We start from the raw sequence: 16,492 nt of genomic DNA on the forward strand, positions 1-16,492 counted from the left end.
AGGAATGCCAGACTTAAAACTTGGGGGTGGTTCTGACCTGGAAAAGGCAGGGCTGTAAATTAGCATCAAAGGACTCAGCGATAAAATAGCTTTAGAGGAAGGAAAGGATTATCATTATTTTGCAGCTGTAAATACAATAATTCATTAGACCAGAAATTAATTTGATATATATTTAAGCAATACATAACCTTTTTTGTCAAGAATTTGTATCCTTTGTTTCTTCATAGTATTAAACACAGTATTACTTCTAGCAAATAATCAGGGCAGATTCCTTGTTTGTAGCAGGTGCCTTTGTCACCCAGTCCGTATCCCTGTCTCAGAAAATAAGTCTTAACAAGGCAAGAGGGGTGTCACTGAACTACGTAACTGCTTACCAAGTTATTGATTTATTGCAAATAATGAAGGGCAAGAGTGACAGAGTGAAATGCTGGTTTTGAAAGGGCTGCTTTGGAGAATGCAGTTGCTGTCTGGCAGGTATTGTCTGAGATGGCCTTGTTGTGCCAGGCACAGAGTGAGGAGAAAGAACTTTTTAAAGCATCCTCTGACACAAATTATTGGAAAGCCTCCAAGAGCAAATTGAAAAAGCAATAGCTGCCTTCATGCTGCAGGATTCCATTGTTTTAATATTGGGCCAACTATACCAAATAATACATGTACTGGAAACTCATGTTAGGAGAAAAATATGTTGGAAAGCAGCTAAGGGGTCAGCTCAAAACCAAAGTGAATGAACTTGACGTATCTATGCTGCTGTGTGTTCTATTTTGTTATTTCTTTTCTTGCCAGCTCCTATTTCTTAATTTATATCTACTTTTTCTTTTTTTAAAACCATTTCCCTTGTCTTGGACTCGTATTTTAACTGCCATTTGTTCTGGAAAATGCTGGATCTGATAAATTCTTCTGCTTCCACTGAGAAATTCTGGTTGAAACTGTGATCTAGTTTAAAATTCCAGACCTAGTTCAGTTGTGACAAAGTTATTAGAATTTGAGAGTTAACAGTGATTTCTGGGGCCAAAATTTTGGTAGCAGTTATTTATGAGAGCAGCTCTGTTGATATATTGGTAAACATTATTATGCTTTATTTCTATTGATGCTAAAAAAATGTTCTAAAATATATATGCCATGAACACCAGGCATTGGAAACTACAGCTTGTTTCAGAATATATTTAACAGTCATCAGTAGATAAAAAAGTGTAAAAACCCAAATCCAAACAGATATATTTAGATGTTCATCTTCCATCCAGCATGCTTTATTTCCACTGAAATAATAGCCTGGGAATTTAAGCACTGTAATGTAAAACCTGATTAAAGAACTTTGTATTGTGGTACTGTGACTTTTTTCCTCCTCCACTCATGTCTTAGGGAGGTCTTATTTTATTTTCATGATTATGAGTGTCCTGAAGTATTGACTCCTTCCTTCCTATTGTGATGTGAATCTCTATAGTGAGGCTTTAGGTTCTGAGCAGTTATGACTAAACTGGAAGCTTGGTCTCTGAATATCCTGTATACTTACATTTGTTTAGGTTGGGGTTTAGTTTGACTGATGATAGAGAGATGTTAGAGGATCAGTCATGAAATTCTCATCTGGCTCTGAAGTTCCCTGCAGTTTGGAGGGTGTTTGTATCTGGGACTGTGTTTTGTTTGGGCAGCAGTCCTGCTGATCGGAATCGCATAAGCTTGGCAACAGAACGGGGGCATTCAGCCAGAGCAAACTCAAAGTACACAGGGTCTGAGAACAAAACGTTTCACATGAATTAAATTGTGAGGAAAAAAGAAATTCTTTAGACTTGTAAGAAAACAAGGCAATGTGAGCATCGTCATACAGGCAGCTGTGTGATCACAGCTATCGATAGGGAGTGCAGGTTCTATTTATGAAATCTTGGTACTTGTGTGTTTTTAAGAGATACATCTTGCCACCACAGGAAAAAGAGTATTTCCAAGAAGCTGGTATTAGAGTGAGATGGAATAATTTCCAGTGCTTGCATGCAAAGATCCAGTAGCATCTTTGCTGGAAGACTTTTTAACACTCACTGATTTTGGTTTCCCATGTACTTTGTCATGCTTTTCTCTCTGCAGTCTTGTGTCCCCTTTCCTTGCTTGTATCTACTGTTTCTGTATGTTATAGGTTTTTCCATCAGAGCTTTATCCTTGGCTCCCTTATTTCTCGGCTGCCTTATTAGTAATGGCAGGAGAAGTCCAGGAGGAGCTCTGCCTGGCAGCATTGCTTGTATGCCACCTCTCCTGGTGCTTTCCTTTCCCCAGTCTCATGCCCTGCTTGCTTTGATGCTATCTTCTTCTTGCTGTCCTGTCATACAGGTTAGAGCTTATCCTGTTGAATGCAGATTACTCCTTTCTATGCCCAAACTCTCTCTGCCACCCCATCTCTCTCCTGTGCTTTCTGCTGGGTAGGATGGGAGGAGCAGGGGACATGAGAGAGGAAGAGGTGGCAGGCACTGGTTTGGTCTCCAGTATGCAACCATGCATGGTCATTGGACATGTGGAGAGGGGACAGAAGTTTGGTTGGTTGGCTTTTGGTTTTTTGGTTGTTATTTGTTTTTGTTTTGTGGATCACAATTTCCCAGATGCTTTGTCCCAAAATCCTTGCGGGTGCCATGCCATCAGCCCACTGAGTCATGCCAAGTTGTGCCATGGGCCTGTCCAAGCTCCTCTACTTACAAAATGTATAACAGGGTGCCTGCAGGCAAGCCTGTCTTACCACTTCTGCATGTTGGCATTTCTTTGTGATTGAGAGATGTAAATTCAGACATAATTACGTGATTTTTCACATAACTAGCATCTGTTACCTGAAAGAAATTGAATGGATTTGTTTTTAATAGGCTGGCAAAATATAGGTCTTGAGATGCTAGATGAGATATGCTTTTAATAACTGGATTTTTGGAGCTGGATTGGTTTCAAGAAGGTTACTTGGGATGGATCTGCTTGAGTATAGTTGTGACATGGTCTTGGGTTTGTGCATGCCAGTCAATTTTGTGTTACAGAGCAGGCTGCTGATGGGATGATTTCTGACTTTATCATGATAAATTGCTTCTATCCCTTCTGTAGAGGGTATTGTAGTGTTCAGTACAATGTTTATATGAACTGCTAGTAAAGGGTAAATAAATAAGGCACGGTATAGTTTAATATGGGGGAGGGAAAGCATTTAAACTGTATTAGCAGTATTTGTTTAACAAGAAATGGATCAGATATGACATGTATCTGTGCTGGACAGATTGGCTTTAAACAAAACAAAGCCTTGAAATGGATCAGCTTTCATATAGATCAGAATTCTTCTTTCCTTGCTGAAAAGCTGGAGGCTTGGAGTTGGGTGGTCCTCAGCTCACAGCTGTGCTCATGTCACTCATGGGGTAACCATAGTGCTAAAGGTCTATTGTGTTGTCATCTCCTCTTGTACCTACAGACTGGATGGTGGGTAGCTAAATTCCACTGGGAACAGGCGAAAAGGAACATTAGGACTTCGTAAAATTCTCTTGCAGTTCAATTTGCTTGGTTGTGTCTTTCCTCTGCTAGGCTACTTTGTCTTGTTGTAGGATGCTGTTGAAAAGTTCTGTGTTCATTCCAGAACTAAATGGGTTTCAGAGGTAGAGAGGTACTTATGCTGAAATAGTAAATTATAGAGATTATTTTTGAATTTCCCTGGGACTGATCTTTTGCTGATGCACTAATATGGATTTCATCTGGAAATTCCTTTGTAGGTGCTGTAGAAGGAAGAATTGCCCAGAGGACTGCTTCTTGTTCTGGCAGATCCCTCTTTCAGAGTCTTTGAACTTTCAGAATAACTCTTTTTCATAAGTTAACATTCATTTTTGGGTTTGGATTCAATGTGCATCTCTGGCAAAATTGGCCAAGTACAGGTCATCTGGAAATGTGACGCCAGTTTATGCAGTCATGTGTTGACTGTAATGCTGATGTTAAGAGAGAATGGGGGATGAGGGCTAAGGTGCTGAAGACTTTTCTTAAAATCACCATGTTGCAACCCAATTAGCCTGTAAAATGTGTTTATTTTGCTCATCTCCTGTTGCTGGATTATAATGAGTTACAGTCCCCTCTTTCTTGACCTTTATTTTTATACTCCTATCCAATATATAACCCTTTCTTAGATTTTTGACTTCGGGCCTTTATTTCCATCATGAAAATTAAAAGGTCCACTAGGCTTGGCTGCTGAATACTCAGTATTGTGAACAGCAGTGACTGTTTTGTCAAGACCTGAAGATGAAGAGCATTATTATTACAAATTTCAGTGCATAATTTTCTCCTCCAAGTCATGTTTCCTTGCATGGAATCATAGTTACTTTCTCCAAGATATTTGGCCTGAGTTCTGAAAGTGATTGTATTTTTGCTGACAAACTAAAACAAAACCCAAATCCTGTTAATTTTTAGTTTTAACAGCAACAGAAATTGTGCCTGAACTAAATACGCAGCACGTAAAATTTGCAAGTTGAATGTTGTGAACTAGTTAGTCTAGAGCTAATGTGTGACTGTTGAGCTGATAACAAAATATATGTTAAACAATATAGAAGTTCTTGATTCTTATGTTCAATTAACTGGTAGCTGAGTGTTAGTGATAGCAGGGTTTTCATTGAAATATGGAGCACTTTGAGGGTCACCAAGGAGACAGGAAGCAGCACCTCTCTAGAGACAGTCTTAGCCTGCTCTGGGTTTGGGCTAACATTTATGCACCATTTGGTTTTCTTCTGCAGGGGAAAAGGATGCCATTAAGATGGGTAAACTAAGCAAAATAAACTGATGGAACTTGAGTCCTTGAATAAGCAAAACTATGGTTTTGAATTAAGGTCATTGTCCAGTGTTATTGGCAGCTTTACTTAAATTTTGCTCTGAGTGTTGTAATGTTCAGCAACTAGGAAAATACAATGCTATTTACAGGTCTGATGCTTTCTTCGGCATTTAAGGTATTTTCATTTGCTCAAGGTATCTTTAAACTTACTGCCAATTTCTTACTGTTATGTTGCTCCTTGCATTTCTTTAAAATATAAAGTCGTATCAGTAGCACCATCTAAATGGATAAAGAATGAGTGATGTGTAGTTTTGAGCTGTTGGTATAATCATGCCAGCTAAGAATATTTTCTGATGATGATTTTCAATATAAGAGCCACCAAATGAACCTAGTGGTTCTGGCACATGAAATGTGAATGGTATAATGTTCCCTGAAACCATATTTGCGGGATTGCCAAAGTCATGCTTTTCAAGAATTTTGTGAACTTAAAGCACTTTAAAGAAATATTTTGAGTTCACAGCAGTGGAGAGTGAATGCCTCTTCTCAAAAAATACATTGGCTACTGTTATAGGTCACCTTTTGCCAACAGTTTCTGCAGGAGATGCCAGTTTGGAGTGGAAACCCAAGAAATGGGTTCAGCGAAGTGCTTTGTCCTGTTCTTGGCTTAAAGCACATGAATAATCCCATTGACTACCCACGCGTGCTTTACTGGGACTGCTCACATAGTGAAAGTTAGGCATGTGTTTAAATAACATGCTTATCTGGGGGCTCCCTGCGTGATGTCTCCTGGCAGAGATTTGATTTTCTTATAGCAGCCATCACATGACCTGTGCAGGGAGCACAGCATGGTCTGCATTAGCCCTGTGGGCCAAAGCAAAAGGCTATTTCTGTGTCCACCCCCAATCCTTTCTGCACTTCTCTGGCAACTAATCAGCTGTTTGCTGCCAGTTGTGCTCTAGTGTTTTTGGCACGCAATCACTCCAACTTGCTGCTCATACGAGTATTGAATTGCCTTTGTAAGGCTTTTCCTTGTTTAAGATTGTATATGTGGTTGTTACAACATGAAAAAAAAAGACAGATCATTGCCATAGTTTTCATTTTGGTCAAATTGTGCCCTTTCTGTCAGTAGTCTCATTGAAGTTTATAGAGATGTCAGCAGAGGAGAACAACCATTTTGCAGGTCCAAGCTCACTACTCAGAAGGTCTAAATGGAGTTTTATGCATCTGTTGGCTAATGGAAGCACCATTATTTGTTGGAGAAGCCCTGTAAACAGATAATTTGTAGAAATAGAGCTCTTTCAGCACTCGAGGGAAAAGTTAAATGCTAGGACAGGTTCTTTAACCTGATTATTTCACAACCATTATCTCTGTTGATCCAAAATTGGCTCACTTGGAAAATAGTACAACATGAGGTTAATAGTACATTTTTTTCCATCTGTCTTCCTCTCCCATCCCCTGCATGCACAAGATAGCAGCAGAAAGCCCTGGAGCCAGCATTTCCCCGGGCTTGAAAAGGGATCAGTCACAGGGAAAATCTGTGCATGGCTGGACCTGAGCTCCAGCACCCTCTGCCTTTTGCATATTTTCTCCTCCAGAAATACAAGCTCAGCAGCATGTTAGCAGACCTAGAGCCTATAGACAAAAGTAAGTCAAGCTGTAGCAGACAGCAGTTAGTCAGTGGCACCAACAAGCCCAGCACTGCAGCTGGTAATCAATGATGCTCCTTCAAAACACAGCGTCTCAAACCTTCAGCTTGCTTTGTACTCATCATGGCGTTTTACCTGCTGTTCAGCCTTTGCTAACAACTTAATGGAGAGGCCTAGGAAACTCCAAACAAAAGGCTGTTAATTGCAACCTAAAAGTAAAATGAAGTAGGTTTTCTGTCAGTTTTAGTAACTCTAGCTGTCAAAGAACTATTATCTTCATGATAATAGAAGAAACATGTCAAAGAATATTCTTCAATGTATAATCACCTTAAATGGAGTACTTTTTTGATGGAGCTGTGTTTGGGAGAGTGAATGGGGTAACATGTAAGATGAGCAGGTGAAAAATAGTATGAGTAGAGAGTTTCACTGGGATAAAAACCTGAATGCTTGCACAAATACCACAGAGGCCCTAAAGTATTGCTGTTAACAGGCTGTAACTTCATGTGTGAAATAGGTAAACAAGTACTGTTTTCACAGACTGTTAGTGTATATGCTTTGAACATATTTCTAAGAGTGCTTGAAGTGCTGTAGTTCCAGTATCATAACAATTGTTAGACTTAAACACTGACGAACTAAGGACTAAACTGTTATAAAAGTGTATCAGTAGGCTTTCAGTTGGCACATGATAAAGTATTTATGAATTAATAGCAAGTTTATTTTTGATGGAATATTTATATCAACAAAAATCCACAGAAAACCAGCATAGGATCTAAATAGCTGATTCATCCCCATGTATAAATAAAATGTTGAATTGACACTCTATTTGTGTAAAGCACAGGGCTGAACAGCAAGGACCTGTGTTGATTTCCTAGCTCCTATAGAGGCTTCTTGCATGATTCTGGGAAATCACTTAGCATCTCTTTTTCTGCAAGCCAGACCCAGTAATGCTTGTCTGCCTTGCAGACGTAAAGTGGAGACTGAGAAAAAGGGTGGCTGCAAAGCAAGTTAAGAATCTCCTATGAAAAGTCAGAAAAAATGGTTTCGTTTTGATGAAAGTAATCTGGAGTCATTGCATATATGTCTAATAACTGCTGCTTGGTAAGAGTCAACTTAGGAAGTTTTGATAAAGTCATACTTCATTAGACAGTGCTGTGGCATGTTACTACCTTTATTTGGTTCATATCTGCATTTTTCCCGCCTTAGATAAGTAGTAACGTGAAAAGTTCAGTTTTCAAATGAAGGTCAGTTCGAAGAAAAATCTAAATGTTAAAAAATATCTCTTGACTCCCCTGATTTCACAAAATTGATTTGGAAGTCTTTCAAGGATTGACTTTCCTCACTCTAAGCAATTGCTGAGAAACTTTTAATTTGATGACTTTACTGTCCACTTGGATAGTTCTTCACCTAAGCCTGGGGAGTCTGTTACAGAAAGTGACAAGTTTTGAATGACATCTATTCATTAGTACCGAGAGTGACATTTACATTGGAGACTACAAGAACTCTTGCTGACAAAGGAAGAGAATATAAAATTCATGTGACAAAGGCAAACCAATGAGGGATTCAGCTCAGTGGGAATGGTAACATCTACAAAGGTCAGTGGGATGAGATTTAAGTACAGAGGAAGGAGAACAAGGATGGATGAATCCATAGTCCTTATAATGGTCTTTGATTCCCTGTTGTTCTTCCCTGTAGACATTAGTAGAGGAACTGGGTCCATGAACAGTTTTACTATATACTTGCAAGTGATCAGAGGTTGAATTTAGACTCTTTGTGGATTGTAATGAATCCTTTCACTTTGTGTGTGTATATCTTTTTTAATTAAAAAATCTCCACATTGCTGATAGTAATGACTGGTCTCAAGTTATAGTATTTGTTAACTCTCCCCAGGAAAGCTTGCAAGGCATTGAACAGCAAGTGAAACATGCAGACATGTCCAACTATTAACTCGTATTTTTCTGCACTAGAACTGGAGGTAATTTCTTTTCTTTTTCTGTTTAGCACTTTCAGACCATGTTAAAGACTAAGCTGAATGTCCTAACTCTTCGTAAAGAGCCTCTCCCGACAGTGATCTTCCATGAACCAGAAGCCATTGAGCTGTGCACCACAACTCCCCTCATGAAGACCCGGACTCACACTGGATGCAAGGTACTCTGAAGTATAAACTGAAGGATTGAGACCACTGTGGAGGTGTCCCATGTGTTTGTGAGAACCCTAAAGAGCTCAAAGTAACCAACATGGTCACTGCTGTTCTGGAAATTCCATTAACTGCTACTATTACTATAAAGTTTCTGAATCAAAAAAGTCATTGAGCATTTCTGACCAGAAATTTTGGGCTTCAGGAGGAAGAGGTTTGGGTTACGCGTCACAATGCAAATTGTGGAGGATTTCTAACAGCCTGTGATGAACACTACTTATTGTAAACACTGACGTTATTTCTGTAAGGGCTAGTGTTGCAGCTTAAAACTCAAGGTTAGTTTGGTTGGGGTTTTTTTCTTTTTTTGTTTGGGGTTTTTAAGATAAAAAAGGAAAAAGGGGGACAGGAGACTTATGTCTTGATCTGGTGAAGCAACAAGATCAATTTGCCCAGTTACATCAAAGCAGAACTTCTGCAAAAGCTATTCCTCTTTTTAAAAGTTTAATGGCCTAAGAGCCTCGAGTGTGTTCTTCTGTGGTAAGAAGCCATATAAAAGTAGGAAACAAATCTGCTCTGTTTGCATCTTTTCTTGAAGTAATTTGCCTTGGTCACAGAGCTCGCCTGGCCTTGCAGAGCCATGGGCAGCCTTGAAGATTGAGCTGGGTACCAGTTCGACCTGTGCTGCCAGTTGGGGCTTGGCAACAGATTCCCCTCACCCAGCCTGGCTGCTAGTTGTAGGGAGTATCCACCTGCCCTTGAGGGTCTTAGTGAAAATGGAGAGAACTGGGCTTCAGACTCTCCTGCTCTGTGAAGTATTAACTCTAGAAGAGCTGTTGCTTGATGCTACATGTACTGGAGAACATCCAAAGTGCAATTAAATATCCTAAACCCCTTCCCTGCCAGTGTGTATGCACAAACGCATGAAACTGCTTTCTTCACAAGAAATTGTGTGTTCCCCTGATTCTTTTGGCATACTGTACTTGGGCACCTCCCAGTCTGGCACTTCCTCAGCAAAGTTTCTTCTTGGAAAGTGTCACTTCCCAAGTGTTTAACTCTTTGCCTGTCACAATAGCCAGGAACAGGACTCTGCTGCTGGGTGTTGAAGCAGAGCTGCCCCATGCTGATGCAGAGGAATGCAGGGGAAGTGACTCTAAAATGCTTCGTATGGTAGCTCGCAGCATCCATGGTGATGCTTTTTTCCTTTATGTTGGCATCTAATGAATTTTTAGGGAATATTAGCTATGATGAAAATGGTTCACCCCCAGTGAAAGAGGTCAGGCATAATAATGCTTTCTGAAATCAGTTTATCTTTGTGAATGTGTATGGAATTTAAATGAAGCTTTTTATTCAACTTACAGTCCTTCAATTGGAAAAGATGAATTGCAGAGAGATGTTGAACCCCTCAGTGAAGAGAATCTCATTCTATATTTAGATCTCTTTTATTTATTCATTTATTTTTCCTGCAGTATAGCATAGTAGTGCTGACTAGGGAACATCTGCTACCACAACACTCCCGTTTTCCTTCCTGAACAGTTTCTCCTTCTCCCCTCCCCTATAGCTAGTTTACCTCCTGTCAGTGCTGGAGTCTTATGATGGTGGTTTTGGGGTAGTGGCCAGGCCCTCTTCAGGTGATTCAGCTGTTGGGATTTTCAGGACACCCCTTGGGAAGATGATTCCACATGTATGTTGTTCCTGTGGCTAAGAAATCCTCTCCTGCTACTAACTGAAAGGCTTCAATTTTACCCAGTCTCTGTAGTCACAATCTCTTTCTTTTCCCCCTCTTTTTTCCTGACAAAATGTATTCTTCTTACCAGCTGTTTATAGGTAATTAACTTTCCTGTCCTCTTTCCCCTCCGATTATTTGTTTTTTGCTGAGTAATACAATAATAGTGTTGCCATAAAAAAGCTTGAATTTTATAATATGAGTTTTTGCTCTGGGGGGTCTGATCTATTCCTGTTACTCCGGGTGTAAGGGAGGAGATGCTGTGATGTTGCTGGTACCACCAGGCCTGTCTGGTTCTGAGACTTGGGCTTTTCAGGCAAGAGCATAGCATCCAGTTACTACTTGCTTTCATGAGTCACGCTCTTTTGATCCTTAATCATTTTATTCCTCTTGACTGAAATCCCTCCAATTTTTCTATGTAATCCCATTAATGAGATAGCATCATTCTTCTGACAGAGGCTCCAGACATGTAATTTTATTGCACAGTTTTAACATAAGCCTCAGCTGGCACCATCTTGTTATGGGAACTTGACGCATGCAATTGCTTTGCTGTTCAGAGGTCTGGGCATTGGTTTTCTGATGTGATTGCTCTTTTACTTGTCCTTTCATCACAAGACAGGCTTCTCTTTTCGCTTTCATTTGCAGTTAGCTGCTGAATCTTGAAGTAACAAAACTTTTTTGCTGAGATCTAATCTCATTTAGTAATTCAATGGGATGGTTTTAAGAATAGCAGGGAAATGTCTAGTTTGAAGTAATCTTGGGGGAACCCCCACCAAATCTGGAAAGTTAAACAATTGAACAAATTCAGAAAGCTTTTCTTTCTTGTCCAATTCCACATCTGATGCAACTTTGTTGCCATCATGGTTTCTAAAATATTTTTCCTTATAGCAGAAGACTTAAAACTTATTCCTTCTGTAACTGCACATCTACACGTGCCTGCTTGGGTTGCATGTGCTTGTCCTTCCCACCCTTCTAGACTCATGGACATGATTTCCCCAAGTAGGAGAAATGGGTAGTGTTAACACTGATTTGCAGCACAGAGCTTTAGGTGCACACGTTTGGGAGTTTGTGGTGCTGCTTGCTCAGTCAGACAGGTTGACTTGGAAGCTGTAGTTCCCAAAGGGCACCTTCTTGCCCCCCTTGCCCTTCTTTCCCCACCAGCCCTGTTTGCAAAGGGGGAGTGACAGCCATGCACCCTGGGATTGGACTGGTGCTGCCCCATGCAGCAGACAGCCTAAACCAGAGCAGGATTTCTGGGTACAATAAAGTACTCAGCCTCTGTGCTTTTTCCTGGGGTATCATGTGGTTTATTTGAACCATGGTGTACAGTAGCTGAAAGGTAGGTCTCTGGCCCCAGAGGAGCTGCAGCTTCGTGTCCTCCTTCAGCTGAGGATGCTGAGGCAGGGCACTGGGATGCAGTGCCCAGAGAGCTGCCATTTCTCTGGGAAACACGGTTGAGGACCTGTGTGCATCCTGCCTCCTCCCTGCAACAGGCATGGCATTATTGAATGCTGGATCACCAAGGGCTAAGGTTGGCAGCTGCTCTAAGGAATGAAAAAACCCAACTGGCTTATTGTATACCTGTAAATGGCAAGTCTCAGCTTAAGCTAAAGTACCCATTCCTGAGGAAAGACGAAAAAGAGTGAGAATAAATCTTTTCTTAGTAGCTGGACCACACTTTCATTCCCAGGTTCCTGATTTGATTTTATTTTAGTAGAGCATGTTTTCCATTCGGGTATGAGGGTGATTTAAATGTGTGTATATGAAAAAGCATCCATTCTTGTTCAGATCCCAAGGATTTCAATTAGACTGTGGCTGTCCTGCTTGTAGGTTTTTCCTGTCAAATGGGCACTCTTGTGTTTCTGCTGGAAATCTCCTTGTCACTGATCACAACACTAAGTACCACCACCAGATGGAAATGCAAAATCTGGAGTATCTCTAGAAAATAAGTTAGTCTCTACTCAGAAATACCTGTTTTCTCCATGGCTTTTAACAGATCTTGTTTAAGTTCTGTGTCGTTTATTCTTCCTTAGTGTCCAAATCGGCTTATATTGATTCTAATGTTTCTTGATTTCTGTCCCTTTGAGCCATGGTGGTGGCATGAAGGGAGCTCTCTTTTGCTGTAGCTTTTCCAGGCACTGATACAGTAATGCAAAAGGACAGAGGTTAAAAATGCTGTCTGCAATTTTTAAAGTGGTGTAGTATGTTTACATTTTTTTCCTTTTTATTGAAAGACCCTTCAAAGTGAAGTCAGTACTGAATAATCAGTAGCTCGTCTGGGTCAGGCGATCTTATTCCTCCAGTTCCCACCAGTGGACAAGCTTTTCTCAGCAGCCCGGGAGGCTGAGAGGAGCATAAACAGTGCAAATAATTGTATTCTTAAGAGTATGCTTTTATGAAATGGCAAAATATATTTTAGTGATACGGTATTTACAGGAATGATACTTGTTGCTTGCCTGTCTTATTGGATTGACTTGATGAGCTTGTTAATTCAGGCTTTGTGGAAGGTATGATGTGGAAACTTCTGTGATGCATCTTAGATAAGATGGATGAAAGTCTTGTTCAACAATTTATGTAAATGGCATTTGTGTGGTAATGGTGTTTTAAAACCAAGTCTTGCACATACTGATAGAGATTTAAAAGTAGACAAGAAGTAACATAAATAAATGGAGTTTGGTCTTTCAGAGTAGCTTAATAGCTTCTCACCTGAGGCAAAAACAAAGTGTTTCCTGTACTAAGCTGGCTGCAGGCTTGTGATGACAGTGGGGCCAAGGCCACAGCTGGGCTTCCATAGCACCAGTGTAGTTTCAGCAGTTGGACACCAAGCTTGACTGGTATAACTCTGGGGCACACCTGATGCTGGTACATGTATGTCAACCTATGAACTGGATTTGGGGTGTTTTCTGGGACAGCTGGGCAGTGCCTAAGAGGACCTGACCTGTGCCTGCACTCCAGCAGCAGCTCTGGCCCTTTCAGCAAAGCCACAGCCTGTTGTCCTTGTTCCTGCTCTTCTTCTGGCTTTGCTGGCTGCTGCCAATAGCTTTCATTTTCCCTTTGTCTCTCTGTCTTTCCTCCATTTTTCTTCTTTTCTGAAAAGTAACTTTCACCATTAGAGACAATTCCATCACCTGTGGGCCCTACTAATCGATCTCCATGCACATGAAATTGTCTCACGTTTTGAGCAACAGGATGTACAGCAGGGTAGCAGAGACTGGAAGTTTGGTCTGCAAGGGAAAAGTTCATACAGGAGCTCATTACAGGATGAATAGAGAGTAATATTGATTGAGATTTAATGATGATCTTTAGAATTACGATGTTTCTCATTGGGATATTTAAAGAAATGAGACATTGTCTTAAAATTGCCCTACTAGGCCTGATTCTAATTCCTCATGTAAGAGAGTCATTTAGGAATAATGTCTTCTCAGATATTACTGACTATTTTTGGTTTTCTGCCTTGTTAAGTTTGATTGCAAAAGCCTTGCAGTAGGACTATCTCTTACCACATACTTGCAAAATACCCCATTTCTACTCTACCCTACATGCCTCTATAGCAAATTTAGTACTGCTGTGTTATTGCTTTTACTGGTCATTGCATTTTTAGAACTTAAAATGTTGTTACTTTTTTCCCCTCTAGACCACACTTTCCCAAGCTGTTTTCTCCAGCATTTCTGGCCTATGCAACTTCTTCTACTGGTGTCCCATCCTAATCAGCTCAGCCTTGGCGGTGGCCAAATATATTACCACTTGAGCATTCAGGGGGACAGCATGCTCCCCATCTGCTGGGCCTGGGGGCCCTTCAGCATTCAGAAAATGTCTAAATTGATGAGCCATCCTCCCAGCTTCAAACAGCCCATACAGCATGGCTTTGGTGGTGGCAATTCCAGCCTCATTCCTCTTCCCTTCATTGCTCCCTAACCCCTAAGTTTTTGCTCTGGATTGCTGAAGTGTGGGCGAGTGGCTTCCCTCTGCTGCCCTGTAATTGTGTTACTGCTATGGGTTGGTTCTGTGTGTCTTCACACTGAATCAGACAAAATGCAACAAGAACACTGTCTCTCATGTCAGTACCATGAGACCAAGGTGCTCTTCACTGGTTTTATGTCCTGTTGACTCAAAATGGCTGAAAATGTATCTATAGTCTTTCTGGGATAGTGAAATCCAATGACATAAATGGGTAGTTAAAAGTCTTGTGTTTTCCTTAAATTTCCACAAATAATTTAAAAAGCCTTCTCCCATTGAATGTTTATCGCTCTTTCGGCTACTGAAACCATAGCTGCTTGGAAGCTGCACATAATCTTAAAACCACCTCACTTTATCTTTATAAAACTTAATAAAAGTGCTCTTTTTGCATCCATTGCATGGTCAAGGATGATTGTTTTGAGTGCAGTTGTAAATACAAGTCCCGCTAGCTGCCTGGTCTTCATTACCATTTTGTAGGCCTGTAATATTAAGATGACCATTAAGTTTAATAAAGAAACAAATTAAACAAGTGAGAAAAGCTAATTGTACCATCACTCCCCAGCCTGCTATTTTCCACTGTGTTTAATTTGGGTCAGAAGCACAGAGCTTTATTTCTTCTTGCTTTATTAAAGGCCTTCTAGTGTTATCCTTAAGCATTACTTACTTTGTGTTGTGAACTGAGAGATTGTTTCTCTGCTCCTTTCTCCGCTCATGAAATGAACCAAAAGGACACACATGAACTCTTGCATGGGGCAAAACTTAGCAGCTCCACTATACTTAGATACAGTGCTGGTTGGTCAGAGATGCAGAGGCTTTGATGATGTGTTTTCCAAAGGTGAAGTGCATCAAATGAACTAATAATCCAACAAGTATGCTATATAAAGGTGAAGTATTTTTTTCCCTTTTTATTGATTTAGTATTACAGAAATGAAAGGAAATAAAAAAGATCCATCCTGAAGTTGTGGAAGAATAAACTGCTTGCAGAAATCTTGAAACATGACTTTATTGGCTGAATCTTGTTCTAACATTGAAAATGGAGAGTTGCATGTGCTCATTTCTGTTTCAAAACATGCCCATATGGTAAGGTCCTGCCCTGTACCTATGAAGCTGCTGAGAGTTTTGCTGTGGGCTCCACCATGAGCAAGGTGGGATGACCTGTGCAGGACAGCAGCAGCCCTCAGGCAGCACTCACTGCAGGGTGTTTGACACTGGCTGCTCTCAGCTTAAGAAAGAGTCTCTCTTGCATATGATTTTTTTAATTACATGCATGGAAAACCCATTTATGTTGGTGAGAATTTATACTTTAAATGGGTGCAGAGGATCTAATAGAAACACGAAGGATAAATGCAATTGCAGAAGGTTGTTAAAGCATTGTAATGCTTCATTTCCTGATGTCCAGGAGTCTTAGGTGGAGAATATAAATTGGGTAAATGTCGGGGTTCCTTCCCGCCTGCCATGTGGCCCTGGGAGAGGGGCCCTGGGGGGTAGACACGGGGTTTCCCTGCCCCTGCTCAGCCTCATTCCCCAATGGTTGTTTTGTGTTTCCCTGCGCGGGCAGAAGGACCCTCGGGTCCCGTGATTGCTGCAGTTCCTGGGCAGAGCCCCAGCCATGCGGCTGGAGAAATAAACATCTCTGAAACATCTATCAAGAATCTGTCCATAGCTATTTCTTTTCCACGGGCCTCCTTGTCTGATACACGTGTTGCAGTATCCCTGCTGTAACAAATGGTGGATAATGTGAGCAGAACAATCCCCGATCCCTAAGGACAGGGACTGATTTGTGAGTAAACTCTGGATTTCTCTTCTTGTATTTGTTTTGCTGTTCCATCTCTATACTATGGAGGAACCGTGGAAAGACTCTTGGCTCTCAGAGCCTCATATGGACATTTATCTTAAACTTGAAAAGATTCTTGAACAACGATTTGTAAATTTTAGTTTAATTCAAGCTCAAAAGCAACTGAAACATTTCCTGGCATGGTTGTTTAAGAACTTTTTCTACGTTTCTTGGGATTTGATTCTTACCAAAGACTTTTGGAAGACCGTTTGGACACAGTTAATTTCTGAGTCAAAATACATGCCGATGGACAATATTTTCGTGAATATTATTTAATTACCGAGACTGTTGAACAATTTCAGATGTGTCCTGGAGAAGTTAAAACTGCTTCAGGGACTGTGTGGCCTCGCCCACGTGGACCGAGCGCTCTCTGAGCAGCAGCAAGGCAGTTCCCACGCGCAGGTGGAGTGACGTGAGCTGCAGTGTCGGCAGCTCAGCGAGGCGCGGC

At 40.8% G+C, this 16,492-nt stretch overlaps 1 protein-coding gene across 2 annotated transcripts in view; it reads left to right on the forward strand.

Annotated features, from left to right (window-relative positions):
- PID1 (phosphotyrosine interaction domain containing 1) overlaps nt 1–16,492 on the forward strand; it is an 89,382-nt gene that overhangs the window by 26,271 nt on the left and 46,619 nt on the right. For both annotated transcript variants that reach the window (XM_008644156.2, XM_017726501.1), the window contains exon 2: nt 8,395–8,541. In XM_008644156.2, the coding sequence (XP_008642378.2) occupies nt 8,395–8,541 (147 nt within the window). The remainder of the gene's footprint in view (nt 1–8,394; nt 8,542–16,492) is intronic.

This window comes from Corvus brachyrhynchos, unplaced genomic scaffold (assembly GCF_000691975.1).
Source record: "Corvus brachyrhynchos isolate BGI_N302 unplaced genomic scaffold, ASM69197v1 scaffold221, whole genome shotgun sequence".
Classification (NCBI taxonomy): Eukaryota; Metazoa; Chordata; class Aves; order Passeriformes; family Corvidae; genus Corvus; species Corvus brachyrhynchos.